Source organism: Notothenia rossii (genome assembly GCF_949606895.1).
Source record: "Notothenia rossii genome assembly, chromosome: 6".
NCBI lineage: Eukaryota > Metazoa > Chordata > Actinopteri > Perciformes > Nototheniidae > Notothenia > Notothenia rossii.
This window is the reverse complement of record NC_136909.1, coordinates 17,130,304-17,153,690: the sequence shown is the minus strand read 5'-3', so window position 1 is coordinate 17,153,690 and position 23,387 is coordinate 17,130,304. Positions and strand designations below refer to the sequence as shown.

Below are 23,387 nucleotides of genomic sequence, written 5' to 3'. Positions count from 1 at the left end.
GAACAACTAAAGCAGCAGTTGTAATAATAACAGAAACGCTAAAGAGTCACATCTAATATAAATATATGAAAGCATTTATTTGAATTGTGTAGCAGTCAGTTTATAATTTTGGCAGCACTGTTGAGCATTTTGAAAATGCATTTTCATGCCTCTGTGCAAGGCTTAAGTCTTTTTATCTTTATAGCCACTGGTGTAAAGTAACTAAGTTCATAAACTCAACAAGTACTATACTTGGGTACAATTTTGAGATACTTGTACTTTACTTAAGTATTTCAATGTTTTGCTACTTTGTACTTCTACTCCTCTACAATTCAGAGGTAAATGGTGTACTTTTACTACATGCATTTAATACCTTTAGTTACTTTACTGATGAATGATGTGAAATATAATCAAGTGTTAAATCAGACTTTAGTTCCACCTGGAGTAAATCCACAAGCTACCCTGCAGTATACAAAGTCATTCAAACTAGCTGCACCTTTACCAGCTTTGAGAACACTTTCATGATCAATCATTATAAAACATATCATATATATTATTCTGAAATGGGCCAATCTGCACAATGAATACTTTTACTGTCGCTACTTTAACTATATTTTGATGATAATACTTTTCTACTTTTACTTGAGGAACATTTTGAATGCAGGACTTTTACTGTAACAGAGTATTCTGACACTCTGGTACTTCTACTTCTACTGAAGTACAAGATCTGAGTATTTCTACTTTTACTCAAGTACAAGATCTGAGTACTTCTACTTTTACTCAAGTACAAGACCTGAGTACTTCTCCTTTTACTCAAGAACAAGATCTGAGTACTTCTACTTTTACTACAAGATCTGAGTACTTCTACTTTTACTCAAGCACAGTTAAATCAACATACCTTCAATGATGCTCAAAGCATTCCTGAGGGAATAATTCTCCCTCTCCAGTGCACCAACCCTTTCCTCCAACGTCCTCTGGTAACTATTTTTGTTCACCTCTTGGGCCTATCAAAAAGCACAAAATTAAAAAAAAAGAAGGTTAGGTTTAAAAGCCAGTGTGGGAAGTTAGTTCTAAATAAATGTACTTGTGTTTTGAGGATTTAGCAGCCAGGTATGTATTGCACAGTTTAGGTACATTTAGGTCACTGCACTTTGGACTTAGTATAAAACAGATACATACCTTCTGAAGATCCTTATATTTTTGGATAATGTCTGTGGATGACGATGACTCCGGCCTTGGTTTTTTGCTTGGTCTCTCCTGAGAACAGACAACAACATATATAAATATTTCTTTTTGTGTGTGGTTGTGTGTGTATCTTCATAAAGTGGTGTACTGGTGTTTCGATTTTGAATAACTCACCTCTGACTGTTCCACGTCGTCGTCCTCCTCCTCCAGAAAAGGCCTCCTTTTCTTTGCCCTCTTGCCTTTTCCCATCGGCCCGAATTGTTCCAAAGGTTCTTTACCTTCAACCAGCCGGTTCCTCATCTTGAGGAGTGCACCTTTGTCATCTATTGGAAGCAACAAAGATATTCAGCCTATTACTTTGTACAATCCATATATAGGGTACATCAACATTTGTATGTGAGTCACAAAAATATAACATATGGTCATGCTACACCCATTAGTATACTTATGATACTTAGCTGATAATACCTATGTAGCCAGGTGATTTAAACTATTTATTAGTGGCAGCTGGTGAAACATATTTTAGGTGGGGCTGTGGAAGATGGGGGGGATGGGGGCATATTTTATACCAGGGGTCTGCAACCTTTTTGAAACTGAGAGCTACTGTATACCTGAAGGATAATGAACTATGGAGGGCTGCTTTTTTGATATCATCTTTCAGAAGAATATAAGTATATTTTTACTAATTACTGTTTCCAATGGGCGACACTTTCTTAGATAAAAAACACAATTTTTTATTTTTAATAATAACTTTAGAACGGATTATAGAGCGCCTTTCATTTAACAGATCTGAGGACGCTGAGCTGAAATGTGCTGCCATATTTTTCGGGTAGCAACGGTCAGCGGTTGGCTGCTGCTGCGCTGGGGTGCTTAATTCCCAGACGAGAGAGGGTAATGATTCTAATGAAACGTATAACGGTTTAGATTTGATATACTAAACAGTATTGTACTTATTATAAATATAAAACTTTCCATAGCACCTCTATTGACCAGCCGCCACTGCTATATTAACAAATAAAACATAGGCCTAACAACTGTTAATAATAATAATGATAAGCTGTACATGTATGATCTATTTAAATATGCAAATGTACCGCCAGTTGATAACACTTTGGCAGTCCAAGCCATCTTTTTCCCATTTTGGGGCCACCAGACAAGGTACTCCTTGTCCAATTCAGGATCGTACTCCCCCTCAATTAAATTGAATCGGCCAACTTCGATTGTATCATTGCTAAATTCATAGAGCCCGTACATTTTTGTGTTCAAAAGTAGCTCTAAGTAGTGGCAACAAAGTGATTACAATCCGGAGATTGCAGTTGGCACTGCGGTCTGTATCTTAGCAACGCTAGAGAAGCGGAAAGCGCGAGGCGAAAGTTGGGCACGCGCACGTCACCACTCGCCAGCTACCCTCAGCGGCAGAATAATCCGTGCCTGGAAAAACTTCTTTAATTTTGATTCTCATTCACAAAAAGAGAGAAAACCTGAGAATGTACAAAAGATATGTCAGATTTAGGTAGATATTCCCAGGACTACAAAACGGTACCGGAGGACCCGTATGGAGGCACAACTTGTGACAGGTAAGGACGGGTTTTCTCTTCATATTGGACGAACGGGATGAACTGCCAATATAAGACGTATTTAATTTGGTGGTTTTTGTCTCACATTACTGTATTCAACGAATTATAGCAGAGTATACTACAACATTTTGAAACGTTTTTTAGATGTACATGTATAGATTCACTTCGTGTATACTGCTATTATTCCTATTTTGATAGCAGTAGGGCAATATGTAAATTACGTTATAAAACATATAAAATCAATATTGACTCTAAGAAAGCTGAGACATATACAGTATAAACCAACCCTAGCTTTTTGCTGAGATGCCAAATTAAAATGCCCACAATCAATGTGTGTATAAATGTCTGTGTAACAGCTGTATGATTTTATCAATGTACAGACTCTGACTCATCCAGTGATGAAGCTTCAAATGAATATCGAATGGTGGGTGAGAGTATAATTTATTACAGTGACGATGAGGTTGTGTTAGATTCATTAAAATCATATTATCAGGATAGTTATTGTGTAGCCTTTTGCTTTAACTCAGGCTGATCACCATTCTGGCGGGACATCAGATGACAAAGGGGAGGATCCACATCATGAAATGGTTCACTCAGGAGAGACGTGATGTATGGAATACATGTTTATTATCGGGTCACATTATATAAATGAAACATAATGATGACAGTTTATAACAAGTGAATGAAATGGTGTTTGGCGATTAGGCCCAGGTTTTGTAGGATGTCATTCGGGAAGGGAAGAACCGTTTCCGATGAACCCCCCTGGGTCTAGACACTGGTGGTGGTGATAAGTGGTTAGGTCCGGTTGGAAGGGAGAAGGTTGAGCTTGGCCCTGAGTTGGAAGCAGGAGGCGAAGGGGTGGAGGAGGGTTGCGCGTTGACACCTGGAAGACAGCTGATGGAAAAGGGGAGAGCATATATAGAGGGATTAACAGGTGCGATGATTAGGCTTGTGAATGGAGGGAAGGGCTAGGTTAGCTGAGGAGTGGGGAGTGGCGCTCCCTATCCTTTAGTGAAGGGAGCGAGTATTGCCATGACGCGCAATACGAAGTGATAGGTCTTCCTGCCTGAACTTGCGCTGAGCTTCATTTCACTCAGGAGAGACGTGATGTATGGAATACATGTTTATTATCGGGTCACATTATATAAATGAAACATAATGATGACAGTTTATAACAAGTGAATGAAATGGTGTTTGGCGATTAGGCCCAGGTTTTGTAGGATGTCATTCGGGAAGGGAAGAACCGTTTCCGATGAACCCCCAAAAGAAGTGAAGGTATGAAGTACTGAACGTGATGAAATCTTACCTTGTAGGATGCAGTGGAAATCTATGGATGAAAAGAGAGGTTAGTACATGTGGGGATTTAGGCATCCTCCCTGGACGTACAGGGCTTCCTGGACGTACAGGGCATCCTGGACATACAGGGCGTCCTGGACATACAGGGCTTCCCGGACGTACGGGGCATCCCGGACGTACGGGGCATCCCGGACATACGGGGCGTCCCGGACATACGGGGCTTCCCGGACATACGGGGCATCCCGGACGTACGGGGCATCCTGGACATACAGGGCGTCCTGGACATACAGGGCTTCCCGGACGTACGGGGCATCCCGGACGAACGGGGCATCCTGGACGTACAGGGCATCCCGGACGTACGGGGCAACCTGACTTCGCAGGGACACATTTTATACAGACCCGAAGGTTACAACCTGGACGTACAGGGTTAGACGTGCAAGGATAAACATGAGCCGCGGGGCGAATATACGTGCTGACATGCTAAGAACCACCACCAGTTATATGGATACGTACCAATTTGAAGGTTGGAGAGACCTTTGGATAGCCAGCACGGCACTGGCGTTCGGACGAATGTAGGATGAGAAGCGGTTGTTGTAGGGAAGAGGAACAATTACCTTGATTGCGGCAGGTTTGCTGCACCTATCCTGAACGAGCCCTGAAATGCTCTTAAGACACCACCACCAGTTATATGCATGTTTACCAGAGGTAAACTGGAGAGATCTTGGATAGCCGGCACGAGCCGATGCCCGGCGAAGAGGGAGATGTAGACAATGTAATGCGGCTGTTGGCTTGAGTACAATGATGCATGAATATCATACCCTGCTTAACATAAGCCATGTGAGCATGAACCAAATATATGAGTGCAATATGAGCAGCATGAAATAATATTTGCTTAGGTAAATGCTGAGACATGACCCATGATATAGGCAGGGCTCAACACTAACTTTTAAAAGTGGTTGCCAGGCTGGCAACCAGGCATCCGCTTTTGGTTGCCAACTGAAAATACGGTTGCCCTTTTTGATACCTTATATTTTAAATAATTAAGATGCTATACAGTTATACATCCACTTAATAATTAACATGTGACACGAGAATGTTCAAATGCTTTACAATAGTAATTAACGCATTTATTTGAACCTAAGTGGTAGTAAACTTGTCCACCCTCAATTGCTGGTATACAAAATACCAGTAGTGCTGCTGTTGTCCTGTCTTCATAGATCCCTCACAAATGAATTGAGCAAGTCACCAGTTTCTTGATCATCCGTTGTCTCCCTTTCAAATGTGGGTTTTCTTGACCTGTGTGCTGACCCCCACCATAGACCCATTGGCCCTTCAGCATGAAGTCTTGGATTGGCCAGACTAATACATTTCTAATGTTAAATAAATGAAAACCATTCATAGTTAAACATTTGATATTAATTATTGATGCTGTAAATTACCTTTAATATGTCTAACTATATTTAAAATGTGTTAACTTTTTATAGAGTGATTATAATTTAATGCAACCATTTTCTATGGTAAAGTTTCGTTTTGCACTTTTATTTTGTAGTAATAAGATCGGGACTCTTATTTTGAAGGAACTTTTACCGGAAGTGAATAGAAAACATTCCTCTTTGTTTTTCGTTCGGGTTTTACCTTACGCTCCATCAGTTGAATCACTTTGAACATTCATTGGAGAAGTTGAGGTGTTGGCTGAACTTTTATCACAGTCAAGCAACTTCTTTTTGCTTCGCCATTTTGTTGTAAAACAAACACGCGGCGCACCGCGCACGCAAGTAAACGTGCTTCGCTTCTGGCTCTGTAATCACGCCAATGCACGTGCAATTTAAGTATCAGGTTCCGACTGGTCACAACAATTAAATATCACTCTTAAAAACGAATATGAACATTTATCTATTTTGGGGTGCACGTTTGCTGTCCTTATTTCTTATGTTAAAAACTGGTTGCCACTGATGGCAACCAAAGTCCGAGAAGTGGTTGACATTTCCAAATGGTTGCCAATGGCAACCGTTACTATCGAGCCCTGGTATAGGACTAGCTTAATTAGCAGTTTAATTACGCCACGGTGAGACGTAGATGCTGATGTGCTGGTTGGGTGATTAGACTGTCTTTTATCATCTTACATGAACATCTCTTTCTCCCTGAAAGAAACCCCCAAAAACCACGGATGGGCAGCATCCGTGGCTGTGTGAAGCTTGAAACTGGGGTACTTACTGAGCATTGTGACGGGTAGTAGTTACCCGAACTGCATAACTCATGCTGTAACGCGTTACACCCGACACTGCCTGGAACTCACCTTAACCCTAAACTAAAGCAATGATATTCTCTCTTTTTTCCTCTCTCCTTTTTCTTCTTCTCTTTCTCTTTCTTCTTCGTTCTTCTCTTCTTTTGCTTTTCTCTTTCTTCTTCTTTTCTCCTTCTTTCCTTTCTCTCTTTTCTTTCTTCTCTTTTCTTACCTGTTTTAGCGGTGAGGCGCAGGGAAAGGAGGCGAGCCTGCTGTGCGCTGAACCTGCTAGTAGTGATGTTACGTATTGCGCCGAGGCTTCGGAGCGTGTGTCGAGTAATCCCCAATCTTTTTGTGAAGCATGTATCGAGGCTTGTATCATTTTGGGCCAGTGACGTCATCGATGACAAGCGAACCTCGCTGCCTGTCGATACCACGTGACTGCTTCGGGAAGCGATTCATTTGAACCGTTGAGCCACAACGCTCATAATACCCATGGATGTATAACAAAACCATATTACCCCTCCTGTACCCGGGTCCGCTGGTGACACGATGGAATTAAAAGAGCTCAGACCCTCACTTATATAGAGGTCGGAAACTGTCATAAGTATAAATAGATACAGCATAAATAAATGTAGGAATAAAACATGAATAAGTAAATGAATAAATGCAGATAAGATATATCCAGTGTTTTTTTTTTTTTTTTTTTTGGGTAGATTCAGCGTGTGGGCTGTGGCTCGCTGGAAAGCAGCCGACCCACGACCGCAGGGTTTGCTTATAGAAGCTACAGCTAAATGAGATAATGCAGTTAATAAATGTATTCCTGATATGGTTTAGCCTTCTCAGGCTACAACGTGGTTAAGTTATGAATAATATTAAGGAATACGAATCCCTCTTTGCAATGTTTACCAGCCTCCTATCGGCTTTTCAATCACAATCGTTCAACTGGAATGAAAACAATATTGTTAACATGAAAATAGGATTTTATGTCCGTTGTTTAGAGTTATTCTAAGGCTTTACTCATTGGAAACTCGGTATGAGATAGAGCGCAACTGTTGAGATTTCCAATTTGCCTGTTTTACACGCTTTGACCAACAGGGGTTTATGTTCAAATGAAGCCCATGATGAAGCCTCATGACATGAACCCTTTGCGAACCAATTGCTGGAAAGCTTCAAAGCTTCATAAGGCTTCATCTCGCCATCACTACCTGCTTGCCACCTAAGACGCACTTAGAGACCAGTACTGCTACTGAGCCGGGAGGAGGAGTAGCTTCGATGAGATGTAGCTTGAGCCCTGCCTGCCTGCAAGAGGGGTTGTGGTTGAAGCCGGAAGTGGGTGAAGCTTCGCAAGCGATGAGGGCCCGTTCCGCGTGAAGGCCGGAAGCGCCGCATTTGAGCGGCCCTGATGCCAGTGATGCCCTCTCGAGAGACTGAAGGCGTGTGTCAATTGTTTGCCTGAAGTAGCTCATTTCCATTAAGCCGGAGGAACTTCCGTGGAGCTCAGTATCCTTGTCTTTTTCTTCCGCATCCGGGTTTGCGGCGCATCCGGGTTTGCGGGGTGGCCGGCTAGAACCGCTAGCCAACTGGGGAACGCCCCCTGTAGCTTAATCCGCAAGACTGCGGAGTTGATGGATCAATACCCGGAGCTGGGACGAAGCCCTGCTGCTGCTTGCGCGTTGACACCTGGAAGACAGCTGATGGAAAAGGGGAGAGCATATATAGAGGGATTAACAGGTGCGATGATTAGGCTTGTGAATGGAGGGAAGGGCTAGGTTAGCTGAGGAGTGGGGAGTGGCGCTCCCTATCCTTTAGTGAAGGGAGCGAGTATTGCCATGACGCGCAATACGAAGTGATAGGTCTTCCTGCCTGAACTTGCGCTGAGCTTCATTAGTTTTTTGCATTCACTGATCCACAGACTTAAGAAATTGGACTCACTGGTGGACTTAACTATGACTCTGCTACTTGGTCACTGATTTTTTTTTTTATGCATTGCCACTGTGCATTGCCACAAGGTCATCGTTCGTCCGTCATGTACTGCCTTTGTATCCTGTTTGAATGCTCTTTTTATGATGCCTGTCTCAGGAATAGCCCCTCTTTTTTTATTGAATTAATTTGATTTCAACTTTTCTGTCTCTCAGAGTGACGATGAGGTAGAGATGGCTGCAGACGACGAAGGAACAGATCGACAACATGAAATGGTACAACATAAACGTGCAGGGATTGTTTTACTTATTAAAAAAAAAAATGTATTCTGTTAAAATCCATGACCTTTGCTACATTACAGGTAGCAGTAAGAGACAACACAGTTTTCTATGATGATAAGAATACAGATTTATCCGACACAAAAGAAGTTGGGTTACAAATATTTAACAAAATGTATCCGGAGTTATTTTATAACTTATAGTTAACATTATTTTCACTGTATGCACATATGACTTTCACCCGCAATGCTACCTTCCCATTTAAATATATTTTGTTGCTGCATGCTAACACCTGTTCCCTATGGGCATCAATAAAGATCCATCTTATCTTATAGCCTTTTGCTGTCTCTCAGTCTGGAGGGTCATCAGAGGACGGAGGGGAAGATCCAAAACATGAAATGGTATAATTTGTGCAGGTCCACTTTGTTCCAGAAAGACAAACTGGTGTTGCAAATTTTTTTGTAAAAGTAAAGATCTCCAATGAATTGTGTGTATTGACATCTGAGGACATCATAGCTAAATGTATTGCAATTGAACACGGGGGTAAGCTATATGTGATGAAAATGCCTTGGTTGGAGACAAGTTAAATGTTGAGGGCTAGCACAAACTGTTGAGACTCAATTTGTCTGCACATATATGGTGATTTAAATGTGTTTTTATTTATGCTATTATGGTTTTTGTATAACTCACTGTTTGATCATTAACTGTATTTTGTAATGCATTTGTGTCTGTGACTAGGTAAATCTGTATGGATATTTCTAAATATGTGAGTAAAACGCCACATTGAAGCGCTGTATGAACTCAGTTGTCTCATTCAATAACAACATTGAGAACATCTTTATCTAAAGTGTAATTCTTTGGCTATTTTGTGTGAAGATGTGTTGAAAAAGAAGATCAAAATATATGTTGCCTAAAGGGAAACCAACTAAAACCAGCAATGAAAAATACTAAACAAGGTATAAGACTTGCATTCGCATTAAAAAAATAAAATAAAAATGCATACAATGGGACTTGAGTCATTATCATGATACATACCATGGTAATGTCTGTAGTACCATTTGAATACTCTATGGAGTACCAGTTATCTGAGATACCGCGGCATGTACTATAGTATTGGAGGTACCATGGTACATACCACGGTAACAGCTGTGGTACAACGGTATGTACCAGGGTTATACCTGCATCATGGTAACATCTGAGGTACCATGGTATACCATGGTACGTACTATGGTACACTATGGTAACATCTGAGGTACCATGGTAGTACCATGGTATACCATGGTACGTACTATGGTACACTATGGTAACATCTGAGGTACCATGGTAGTACCATGGTACACTCACGGGAGAACAGTTCAATGTCCCGCTTCATGATTTCTGCCATGTCTCTATTTCAGTTTGACCATCTCCGTTATGAAGTTATGGAAGATAAATAAGTAATTAGATACGTTACCGTTGCTGCGCTCATAAAGAATGATAATAATAATAATAATGTGTATTGAACTGGTTTCATTAATTAGTGAGTTTATTTAAGCTAATTAGTTAGAAGCCCTATTTTATCAGTAAGCCTCCACAGCAGTTGCAATGGTCAAACTACATTAAAGCTGAATTGTTGATGATGTGAATTACTGTTCAAATGAGTTAATCTAATAATAGTTTGTTTTTGTCATGCATAGCCTAATGTTACATTTCTGTGCTTAAGAATGCTTTCAAGACAGAGTAGACTGAAGCAGAGAGAGAGAGAGAGAGAGAGAGATCTGTAGGAGGCAGCTAAAAGGACTGCCACTTGGCAGAGCTGGATAAAAGGTGCCAGCAGGGCAGCTGCAGGTGAAGCACTGTGATTATGTCAAGAAACTACGTACATTGGAGTACACTAATAAAAAAAGTCTGTGATAATATATCACTTTTCACGTATTTGCTGTTGGGGGCTAACCCCAAATCTCCAGTTCAGAGTGCATTTGAGAGGCTGAACTGAACACAGTCTGAATAACGAATGTAGCAGTTGGACATAAAAGTCAACTGAGTGTCACTTGCAATGAAAGTGTTGTGTTTTTATTTCATTAACCTTTTACATTAAAAACAAGTTAGAATTTTCAAAAGGTCTTATGTTTTTTTTCAGGAGAGGAGGCCCTTTTTTCAGTTTAGAGCAATAGCCCCTACAAATGTCTGTGCACGTCCCTGGCTATGGGGTTTGACATGTCTAAGCTGGTGACCAATCACAACAGAGCCGTCCAGTTAACCAATCAGAGCAGACTGGGCTCTGGTTTTAGACAGAGGGTGAAAAGAGGTGCTGCAGCACAGGCAGTATGAGAACAATAAAAGCAAGTCAACATGTTACAGCATAGGCAAAAAACACACATGTGAACCTGAACATTAGCATAATAGGACCCCTTTAATATTTTAGTGAAAATAAAAGCAGACAAAGACAAATCAGTGTATAAAACTCGCACATTTTATTGGGTTTATGTGGTTTGTTTTGATCAGTGGTGGCAAAACAACAATACAAATACCTGCATAGCAATACTGTATAGCAGTATCATCTCACAAACATACTAAAAGTGGAAAAACATCAGCCTTTTACATTTTTATTCTACACAACAATATTGGATTACACATCAAAGGAGCTGAACTGCTTTATCTACTTTTGGGTTCTTTCATCTGAAACATCATATTTTGCAAATGGATTACTCAAAAGCATGTGGTTGAGCAAGCAGTCCCAAGTTAGATAACACCACAAGATATCATCACAAACATACATTTAGCAAAAAAAGAAAAAAGATTTAAGCAGAACTTCAAGAAATGTACTCTTCAAAATCTGTTTACGCGCCATATTGAGTTGACTGCATATTTGGAGAGAAGTTTTAGAAAGCCTTTTGTGGCTCCTTAGGGAGGGAGATCTGATATTACGCCGCAGTAGAAGTCACTTAGGTTACCTCACAACTTTGCTTTTTAAAAACATTCCACTCATGTTACTGTTTAACATCAGTGGCTTCTGCAAAAAGAGTCCTGCCCAGGAGAGTCTGACAGTGTTGAATGTGTGTGCCTAAACACAGACATGTTAAAAGATTTATGCTGCTGTTTTAAAGTGTGTTACTTCAATCTATGTGTTTGTCATCACACTTCCACATCTTCAACACAGCATTTAAAACTGAGAGCTCCTTTTTTTTCAGCCCAGTTTAGTATTCCTCTATATTTGTTCTGCCAGTTTAAAAGTGTTTAAATGATGTCGGTTGACACACCATAAATCAAAAGTATTGGTTTCAGATCTTGGAGGAGATTATAGCAACATGAATAATGCTTTAGCTGCCTTGATTATATCACTGCAGCCTTCATGTATGAAACACATCGACATGCTTGAAATACCGAAATGCTGCACAAGCACATACACACATACTGTACACACACATTTATGCATGTATGCCCACTCTCCAAACACAAGCCAATACATTCAGAGGCAGCTTGGTATTAAGGTTTAATCAAATGTAAAATTGGTGTCGTTTTCAATGTCATGTTGACAAGTTAATGTTAGGCACTGGTGGCTCCCGTCAGCAGGCACTTTGTACAGAGGGATCTTTATAGCTTACATCCTGGAGAGCACTCGCACTGCTGCAAGAACAAGTTGCTGCTGTCAAGTGAAAGGGAAAAAAGGTGGATTAAATATGGTGTTTTTCTTTTATGCTTTGTGCTTAACCTAAAGGAAAGTTTTATATTGACATTCTTTTTTCGCCAAGTCATACGATACATCTATGAATGCAATAGATGCAATTCAGTTTTGTGAATGTCTCCCACTTCTAATCTACAGATGTTTAGAACATGGGCAACAAGAGCATAACACACATGAACTCTTCAATGTCTGGCAAAATACTCCATAATGTGGACTTTAACATTAAATCACTGAACTTATTTTTGATGTTTTCTCTCTCAGAAGGCCTATTTTTTTTACATAATCACGAATCCAGTATATTATCTAAAATTGTCTGTATTATTTTCACATCTCTTTTTCTTTTATCCAGCTCTAACTGTCATCTTTTCTCTTGTGTCCTCTACATACAATACATAACCATGAACCCAAGCCACAGTCAGCTACACGCCGCTGACATTTATCACTATTATTCTCATCGCTGTCTTCTCTTTCTTTGAAAGTGTTTCAGGGAGAGTTTACACCTTTTTTCTCATCCTGTCACATATCTCCCTTATTATTTTGGACAAGGCTGAATTGCAAAGGTCCCCTGTGTAAATGCATCCTAGGGTGCTTTTCCTTCCATGCTTCCCCCCTCTTCTCCACCATCTCTCTTGCTGTACTTTCACAGGAACACAATGGGAAATTATCATCTGGAATGTAAAGATACTAATGGACTCACCTGACATAATCACTCTGTAGCTATGTTAGTTTGACAATAAAGAACCTTGAACCTTGAACCATACCTCGATTTGCACTCAAGTTTACTCTGCCTATGCAGTAGTTTAAAGGGGCCCTATTGTTCTTTTGGGGTTTTCCCTTTCCATTACATCTCTGAGCGCCAGCCAGCAAACCAATCAGAACAGACTGGGCTCTGGTTTCAAACAGAGGGTGAAAAGAGGCGCTGCAGCACAGGCAGTATGATACCTTTTTTAAACATTAAAGTATGTAAACATGTCCCAGTAGAAGCCAATATATAATTATGAAACCTGAAATGAGCATCCTAAGGCCACAGTTTACTACTGTGCAGCTCTCACTCAAACTACTCTGTAAAATTGTGCTATTCATGAATATTATTATAATAATAAATAGCCAATTCAAAATCCAGTCCATATGCAATATTATACCATTGAATAAATGACATCTTGGCCTTTGAATGCATCCCTAGCAATAATGCATTCAGGGTCTGATTGATTTTCTCTGATTGCACTGCAGCTAATCAGAGAGCCGTGATGATGTGGCGGTTTCTGAAGGGTTTCCTCAGCAGAGGGATTGTGCTGCATGCTGTGACCATTTGGTTCTTTTCTCAGAAATCAGACCCAAAAAGAGGCGCCGACCTCTGAGGGGGAAGCTTAGTGGAAGTGGGCTGTGATAATTCACTTCAAATGGGCTTTTTCATGGACCTTTCATCAGGATGGTATCAAATATAATATAATAAGCAGTCTTAAATATCATATGACATATCTAATTAACTGCTCAGGTGTCGGTTCATCATCACCCTTATCTATCCATTACCTGTGTTCTGTGTTCAATAAGATCACAGATACATCACTGGGTTCTTGACGTCTCTAATAATCGGGCATTAGCCAGCATTGAGATAATACTTTGTTTTGTATTTTGAAAGAAAATCTGTGGGTTTTATACAACCTGAAAATATGGCTTTATAGTTACAGTCCATCTTCTTACATTTGCCATTCACAGATTTCTCCTGTTTGAAAGGCTTTTAGGTTATCAAGAAGCTACACATTCAGAACATATATTTAATGAGTTGGATGAAAAAAAGTGGAGGAGGGAGATTTCAGCCTTTTTGCATTCACATTCAGATGCGCCACCAAAGATTGTCAGTAAGATAAATCAAAATCTATTATAAAAATTCTGCGTAATGAAAGTGCAGCATTTGCACATAGGAGCTCTTGAATGAAAATTGTGTAGAGCATGAAGGATTAGTATTCAAATAGGCCTTTACTTAACTATCTTTAGGGTGGATCAATCATTCAGTCCTTTTCAAGCAAAAATACAAATTCTGGTTCCAGTTTCTCCAAAAGAGGAATTTATACATCATCTTTTGGAGTATTCAAACAACAACATTTTACAATCAAGGAATATGTGAAAAATGTAGACATTATAATTACTAGTGATATAATGTAAACGAGAAAATATGTACCAGATTAATTGATAATGGAAACAAATGTAATTTGCAGTCTTTAAGTTGAGCTGTTTGTAATCGTATAAATTAGATTTGTGAAGTGTACGTCTCTCAGTCTCGCAGTACTCCCGTTTGCAGCAGAACGATATTGTGTACTTAAGCTTGTTGACACAACAGCATAAGAATGTTTGAATCTAGCAACTGATATGCATTTGACAAGCTGTAATATTTGCATGTAGTAGAAGGTTTTATAGAGAAGTGAACACATGTAGCAGACATTTTATTGTTAGTTGAGACATTTGTTGCATATTGATGTATGTATTAGACTTAGAAAAAAACACATCTAGCATGAGTGATTAGGTCCACAGTGTTTGCAGACACACATTCGTGTGTGTGTGTGTGTGTGTGTGTGTGTGTGTGTGTGTGTGTGTGTGTGTGTGTGTGTGTGTGTGTGTGTGTGTGTGTGTGTGTGTGTGTGTGTGTGTGTGTGTGTGTGTGTGTGTGTGTGTGTGTGTGTGTGTGTGTGTGTGTGTGTGTGTGTGTGTGTGTGTGTGTGTGTGTGTGTGTGTGTGTGTGTGTGTGTGTGTGTGTGTGTGTGTGTCCAGGCTTCATTGTGCTGACTGGTTTATTGCTGTTCCAGGTGACAGAGCATGAGAGCAGCAGCGCTTCAAGGTGCTGCTTTCAGGCACCACTGAAGCCACAAATTTGATTTTTTTTTTGCCTCCACAAGTAGTTCAGAGTTTGCATGAAGCTCCCCTTACACAGACACAAATACACACACACACAGCTGCCTGAAACTGCTGTGGATGGCATGCTGTGCTACCAGGAGCCTGCATTATGCATTTTCATCTAACATTGTGTTTCTGTTAAACATCTCTTGTTCCATGAAGTCAGCATGTTACGTCCTGCTCTGTTGAGGTTTGTTATGGCCCTTCGTGGTATGTACTCAACATCTTGTATCTTATACATAAAACATGCACAACTCTGGCCTGTGCTCAGAAATGTTTCTGTTGTTACAATGTTACAATTATGTGAAGAAGATGGATGTCTAGAATACTTGATGTATAAGCTGAGAAATGACTCAATTGGACCTGAAAATGTCACTTTTTTCAAAGACTCTATGTGTATCTCTCTTATTCTCTAATCCCCATCGGGTGCAACAGTGGGCACACGGATCCTACCAAATCAGGCAGAGATTAAACTAGGAGTGTCACATTGACACTGTGAGTTTGATAATGGGACAAAAGGAGCTCTTTCAATTACAGCTATTTCTCCAGAGAAATCTGCTAAAAAGGAAACTCTTCCAATAACTTTGTCCTTTTTCTGTTTGTTCATTTTGACATTTAAATCTATCTTTCTTTAACCTTCTTGCAGTCTAAATTCAATAGCGCTCTAACGTGTTTCATCAAGATAAGATGGAGCTGAATCACCTCTGCAAAGAGCTTTTTGGACTGTGTAGTAAGAGACGACAGCCGATCAATGGAAGTTTGGATTTGTTGACGATACTTAGGAAAGGACATGTGGAAGATGTTATGCCAAGTTAAAATATTTGTGTGAACTTGAAAGCTACCTGCTGACACCTCGTGACCTTTTGTTAATTGCAGATAGGAACCAAAACTAGGTAAATCAGTATGATTGATACAAAAGGAATCAGCAACTATTTCGATAATTGGCTAAACGTTTAAAGGAACAGAGTGCAAGACAACTAATTGGCAAAAATGAAATATAGTTGGTGGCAGACTTTGCTTCATCCAGATCTTTGAACTCCATTTCATCTCAATGTTCAGTGTTTGCTGTTATTTATCATAAGAAATTGAATTTCTGAAGCCTTTGGGCTGTTAGCCAGGCAAACAAGCTATTCAAAGACATCACCCTGTGCTGTAGGAGTTTGTGATGTGTATTTTTCAGCATTTATAGATCAAATGATTAAAGCAATGGTTGGACATTTCAGGAAACTTTAGACCAAGAGCTGTTTCTGAGGGTGCTATCAAACTTCTCCTCTAACTCTAAGCAAGAAACTGAAAAAACTCATTTTGATATATAGAAATACTACATATAGCATCCTAAACAGATCCTTGTTTTGATCATGTTGATTATAAACATATTTTAAACATGAAAATGTTATAGGATACAATCTACAGATAACAAACGCGTCAATAATATTCACAACTATTCATGCTCCGTGTTATCCTTTTTTCTTTTACCCATTAAAAGATACTTTATGATTATTTTTTCGATTGTATATTTCATTTACAAGATCCTTCCCTGTTGAGCTCAATCATTTAACATCCTTATCCAATTCCCTTAAATTTGTTCAGTTATTGCTGCTTTTCACATTTTGATGCCAAGCTATGCACTTATGTTTCATTGTGTGTCACTGCGTATTGAACAGATCAGCTGGTGTCATGGTGATGAATGTGCATCCTGAATGTGCCTAAACAGCATCCTCACAGCCATCTCTCTGCTTCTCTCAGGGACTCAGCTGTCAGCGATCTCGGTCAGCACCGTCAAGTCTGATTCGCTCTCCATTTTGGTCTCCAAAGCCAAAGGGCCAGCTGCTTCCAACTTTAGGGCCTGTTATCTACTGAGCCCCTCTCTATTGCCTTTGGCTGCCCTCTGGTCGTCTGTCTGGCCTCAGATTCAGCTGAACCACAGCTAGTTTACAGATAATTATCAGGCTGTGACCAGCTGTGTGGCGCGCATCCATGGGCCCTTTGCTGCTAATTGAATTAGACCCCATGCTGGAAGTGACAGAGAAATGAACAGTTTCCCTCAGCGATCTGTGCGATTAGCAGACTTTAAAGAGGGCAAGTCGGCTCAGGGTGGCACTCTGGTGTAAAGCGTCAAAGTCTTATTCACCCCGACACTCACGCTTCTGTCAGGTTTCATTTTGAGACGTGTCTCAATGGGGGGCAAGCACAGCGGACAATAAAATAAAACTGCTGCCAAGTTTTTACCACGAGTTAAAGAGACCAAATGTTCCCTCTTTTTCACCTTTCAATTTATTGGGTAGTAGATATACAACCTGCAGCAGCTTTGGGTTTATGTCACCATATAAAATGCAATAAATGAACTACTTACAACATGTTATTTCAATATATAATGCTTTTACATGTTTTACTATATTTCAAACTCACTTGTTCTCCACTCTGCCATTGTTTTTATTCATTTATTTAATGAAAGGCAAAGAATGTCCAAAGTAAGAAGATAGTTTGCATGTCTTTGAATGTCTTCGCTTTGTATTGATCTCAACTTTGCACTAGCCTAAGATCCTTTTCTTTCCTTGCCTCCACTTTCCCTTGTTTTTATATTGCTTTCATCTTTTGAAATTGGATATTTCTGTTACAAAAAATACAAACAGCTTGTCTCCATGTTAAAATAAAGCAGAGGGTCTAATTTTAACCTACGATGTCAATTCTTATCATCTAAATTCTCCGGCATTTCTATTCTAAGATGGAATAAAATAAAACTCATAACATTTATAACTTTCGCAGCTGCTATTTAACTCTGCCAACTTGATGCGAGGAGGGAAATAACTGACATTTCGGAAGGGGGAGGAAAAGCTAATATCAGTCAACTTTTCTGTGTTTATCTTGAGGCTCTTTAAGTTTGTGAAGGTGGGAGTTTAGCTCATGTACTTGGTGGTGTATAATGAAACATTTGTGCTGTGCAGTCTCTTTCATTCTTTTGCCTGTCTTTCTAATGGCATGCCTAAAGTGTGTGATATTTTCCGGAGCAAAAGTGTGCGTGTGCTGTAGAAAGTAGGCCATTTCTGCTGAAGGCTGACACAGGTCCTGTGTGACGCTCACTGACTCTAAATACTCTCAAATGTTTATTTCTGGACGTTCAGTGCATCATCTGTTTGCCTGATGAACCTCCGGTTTTTACCGGCCTGAGATTAGCATCTGTCTTTTCCCAAAGCATTGTGGGACGGGTTATGTAAGTCCATGATGTCGTACTACGCCTTCAGTTGCTCGGTGCTCTGATTGGAACACTGTTATGAAATGTGACACAAGTTATTTGGTTGTCATCTTAATTATTCATACACACCTCTGTTGGATGTGAAAATTGGGTTGTTGTGTTCTGCTGCACAACACATCTTTCATTCTCTCAGAATAAAACTGAATACAATGAGTATGATGTGGAAATAGTGTCAGACCTACGTGAATATGAGAGCACTGGATACAACATTTTCCATTATTTATTGTTTTACTGTTTTTAGTCTCCTATTTATAATTTAGGTGTCATACATTTGCTCTGTTGTCTTTCTCACATGAATAATCTGTTTTATGGCAATGTTTTGTTTATTCTAATGAATTTAGAATGTAAGTCATCTTTTTTCTGCCTTGTGCTTTACAGTATTTGATACATGTTATATTGTATGCCCCCTCTCTCTCCAAACTAAATACGATGTGGATTTATTCATCTTTCCTCTTCTCTGTCTCTCTCCCCCTCACCATGTTCAAATTACACGCTGCTGTTTTGTGCCAGTGTGCCACAGAGACCATGCATGAAATGTATTGGCCCCAAGTCCCGCCATTTGACACGCAAGATGTGGCTAACAGATCTTGTGCCATTTCCCATCTCCTCCGGCTCCCGTGTAAAGCTGACCTTTTCTGCCTCCAGGCTTTATTTAAACTGTGAGCACCAGAGACTTATAGCGCTACGGGGACATTTTATTATCAACGCTCTCAATTTGTCTGACTTAATTCGGACCTGCCTTAGATCGTGCCAAAATGTGTCGTTTATTTACGCTCTAGTACGGCAAACAAGGGCACCGGTGACAAAGCCCAAAATTAACACCTTAGCGGGGGTGACGCTTGCTGAAGCATACCTTTGAACTTCCTTGTGATCCACCCATGAAATTATGGCTCTATTTACAGTGCATATCAATTTGGAAAATTGTGAGTGGAATATAGAAAAAGTGGTGTGATATTATTCCATCACATGTTGACCAGGGAGGCAAACACACAGGGGCCTGACATTTTGAAGAATCTCAGTTGGTAAAATATCAAAGATTTCAACCACAGGTACATTCATCAGCTTTAGCTTTTTGCCGTCATTTAAGCAGTTGAATAAGCTTAGGAACACAATCACATCCACACATGCTGTACCTTTTTCAACTGTCGCCCAGCCATCTGCTTAACCATTCATTGAAACTTTTTTCCTGTTATCTGGCAGGTCTGAAATGGGAGTTCAGAGGGTGCTCCAGGTGGATCTGAAAATGGAAAGCTTTCCGGAGCCGGTGGGCAGCCGCTGGATGGCCTGGCAGGTGGAGTACCCGTCCAGTCGTGCCGCCACACAAGAGGTTGAGACGGAGATCAAGCTGGCGCAGGAGGACCTGGCGGGCATCGTGCCACTGGCCATGGTGAGTGAGGCCGCTTCCAGCACACTGCCACTCCCAGAGAGATGGCTGCACTGTGAAATGTTGAGCACCACATTCTTTAATTTACACTTCAAGTGGACATTTGCATATATTTTCTTTGAAATCATAATTGAAATACCTTTCTGCACTTGTAATCATGTCTGGTTGAAGTCTTGGGGAAGAACATGAATGTATTCTCAAACTAGTCGTGTGTTTTTAGAAGATGTTCAATTAAGAATTTAGGAACAACATCATAGCATGCTGAGCTCCAAGGATGTTTGCTTTTAAACCTTGCTGAGTAAAATATTCTGGCCTAAAAATACTACATGAACATGTATTCATAAATTGATGTCAAGTTTAAATTATTTAGGATTAGGATTTCACAAAAGATGTGATTAGTTTCTAAAAAAGACATGCATGCTGGTCCTGGACCTGCCTGCCTACACACGCCAGAGGAGCTTTTAGTGTTATCCAATCTTTTGAAAATAAATCAAAATAAGCCAAACATTTTCTTGAATACCTCTTACACTACTCAACAATATACAAAAAAGTGCAATTAGTTCGACCATATCCAGCTACAAAATCAATATTCTGCATATACTCTGATACAACAGTAATAATATTGCAATCATTTACCCCAAAACACTCTGAGAGGGGCCAACCTGCATACTGTCATACATATATAACCTTTTTAAAAATATATTTTATTTTGCTGTTATAATGTAAGTTTACCTGGATGTGTATTTGTAACAAAGACCTTTTTAAACTGTCATAGTGCTATATTTACTTAAGTAAAGGATCTGATTACTTTCTCCACGTACTGCTGCTTGGATAAAAAAGGCAGAGCGATGGCGTGGGTCTGTGCAGACTTTGCTAGAAGCCTCTCAGGCTCCCAGCAGGCCTCAGCTGGGTCAGCAGTCTGGCTCTGGCCTGAGGGGAGCCCAGAGCGGTGTGCCTCCCTCAGCGAGGCGCAGGTACTCTGTTGTGTAGATTAAGCCAAGCTCCCCCTATAGAACTTCACATTGCGAGTTTCGTTCAGCGACCCAGAGTGCACTGCTTCTGATTTAGATCAAGAACATTCAGGTGAACAAATGAGCAACATCAAAGTGTGTCGACTTAAGAGAAAGCCTACTGTCACCTCAGCGCTGATTGCTAAAACAAAAATAGCATTCATTTTTTATTTTGGTGCTTCTGATCTGCATGATAAAGACCTGACTGTTGTGTCAGTGTTATTCTCTAAGTATTACCCTTAGCTGTGTGGATGATAGATGCATGTGGGTTGCTGTTCCTTGATTCAGAGGAATGCGGCGCAGCCTCGCCCACTGATCCATTCTCAGGATAATTGAAGCTATGTGTTTAATGCTGCAGTATTGTTCGAGTTCCTTCTCTCACATCTTTTTCATGTCACTGATGAATCGGCAGCCTGCTTCCTTTTCTCTAGGAATACATAGTTTGCTTTTACATCTTCCACTGAAAAAAGTATTGCAACTTTGATTCACATTGTTATCCCTCAAAATCTCTACTTAAAAAATAATTGACCATAATTCGCTATTGTCTGGATAAGGAAAACACGTTTTGAATAAAATCCTGTTTATTTAACTTTATTTTCAATGGTATGACGAAGGAGAGAAAAAGTCCCCTGTATTGTTTTTGTAAAATAAGTGTCCAACCCTTCAAAATCTAACAAGCATTTCTTCAATCAACCTGCTCCATTTTTTCATAAAAGCAGGGATTTTAATGGCTCACTATAAATCATTACAGTGGCAAAAATCCATCTCAATTAACCTGATATTAGAATTATTTGCTAAACTAGGATAAATCAATGAGTTATTTAGGTAGGAGCGTCTCATGAGATTAAGATGTGTATTAAACTGTGTGTGTGACCTGGCTGTGCAGAAAGACTTCATTTAGCCTGTTCCTTACATTGATTAGCTATTCTTTTAGAGGACCTGTCAGTCATTCGGTGAATTAGCTGCTATCATGTCAGAATGTGTTGATATTTTCAAACATTTACATCTTCAGCCTTTTTTGAAAAGACGTTGATTTGGACAATTTAGCTTATTTTATTTTTACTCCATCATGAGACTTTCTCTTCGCTTTTCAAATTCATTTTTCAAGTGCTTCTTCCCAAGGTGCACATCATCCCCAGCCACCCCATGGTACTTAACACACAACACAAATACTCATGCAGACACATTCAGAACTCATTAACTCTGTCTGTCTCCTTCTGTCCTCTTTTCTGTCTCCTTACTCGCATACACTCTCACATATACATGGGACACACACACACTCTCACACACACACGCACAGATATAAGGCTTTTTGCAATTTGCATGCACCAATATGAGAGTAGCACACAAGCGAGAAAGAGGAAGGCTGAGTTAGATTACTTGGGATCACTGTGGCATGAAAGGCCTACAGATAAGTTCCTCTTCCTTCCCCCTGCTACACTCCTCACTGATAGAAAAAAAGGAAGTAAGGTAATGTAAGAGCAGCGCTGTCAACCCCCCTTACACACACACACACACACACACACACACACACACACACACACACACACACACACACACACACACACACACACACACACACACACACACACACACACACACACACACACACACACACACACACACACACACACACATTGCCCAACATCCCCATATTGCGTCTTCCAAAGGGGAAACAAAATCAGTGATTCGAAAAGAAAACCGGTTGCGGCACAGATAACTGAAGTCACTAATAGTCGTGAAGATGGAGATGTAGCAGAGCTATATGAAATGTGGGCGGACAGAAGAAACGTTCTAACGTGCCCAGTAATGCTTTGTTGGTGGTGGGATTTAGTGACTGGGAGACCAGGGAACAGCTTTATCCAAATGTTCATAAAACAAACGGTGGATGACTTTAAAACGGGGAACACCACTATTGCAATATGGGAATATCATCATGGTATTGTACGCCGATGTAACAATTCAAATATGTCAGCCCACAAGATCCAATTTCCTTTTGCTGCTAGAGACTGTTTGTTGCAATTAAATCTGTACTACAGAGGAAAAAGAGTACAAGTTGACTGAACATAATACAGGTGTCCACTACTCTGGAATTCAGATTTGGAAGATTTATAAGAACAATGTCTATGAGTCTTGGATAGAGTCGAACAAGTGTTGAACACATTCTGTGGAAATCTCTGAGGCCGTGGTTAGTCAGCATTCAGCAAATGATCTGAAATATGTCGATTTATCCCTTTTCGTAAGCTTTGAACATTATTCAGCTAGCATAATCAGAGCATCATTGACTTATCTTCTTTTGCACCACTGGTCGATTGCAAGTCCGACATTTACTCGTGTTTATGCCTCTTGTTTCATCCCCTAACTCCTGAGAAAAAATTATAGGTCTCTGAGAGCCGAAGTATTGAACGGAACATGGCGGTAAGCTAGTTCTGTTTAGTATTAGCCAAATAACATCACAGTCAGCATTAATATCACACAATATTGCTTAAGGGTTATATGGTTATCTAGCTGTCTTCTTAGTTAGCTACAATTGTAACTCCATGTTAAGATGAACTCTAAGCCTTTTTTGTGTCTATGTTGTATATTTTTGAAGTAGTGATCAGTGATGTAGGCAGTGAATCAAGGCTACAGATGAAAAAAGAAGAGGCAAGGTGAAAAGACTTGGGGGAAAGTGTGGTGTTTTCAGAGAAAGCGGAGAGGAAGAAACACGCTTTTTTTAATCAAG

General features: G+C 40.1%; 1 protein-coding gene across 3 annotated transcripts in view; it reads left to right on the top strand.

The window, feature by feature from the left end:
• LOC307042497 (transmembrane protein 132C) overlaps positions 1–23,387 on the top strand; it is a 141,605-nt gene that overhangs the window by 84,815 nt on the left and 33,403 nt on the right. For all 3 annotated transcript variants that reach the window (XM_079686396.1, XM_079686394.1, XM_079686395.1), the window contains exon 4: positions 19,469–19,655. In XM_079686396.1, coding sequence (XP_079542522.1) covers positions 19,469–19,655 — 187 coding nt within the window. The remainder of the gene's footprint in view (positions 1–19,468; positions 19,656–23,387) is intronic.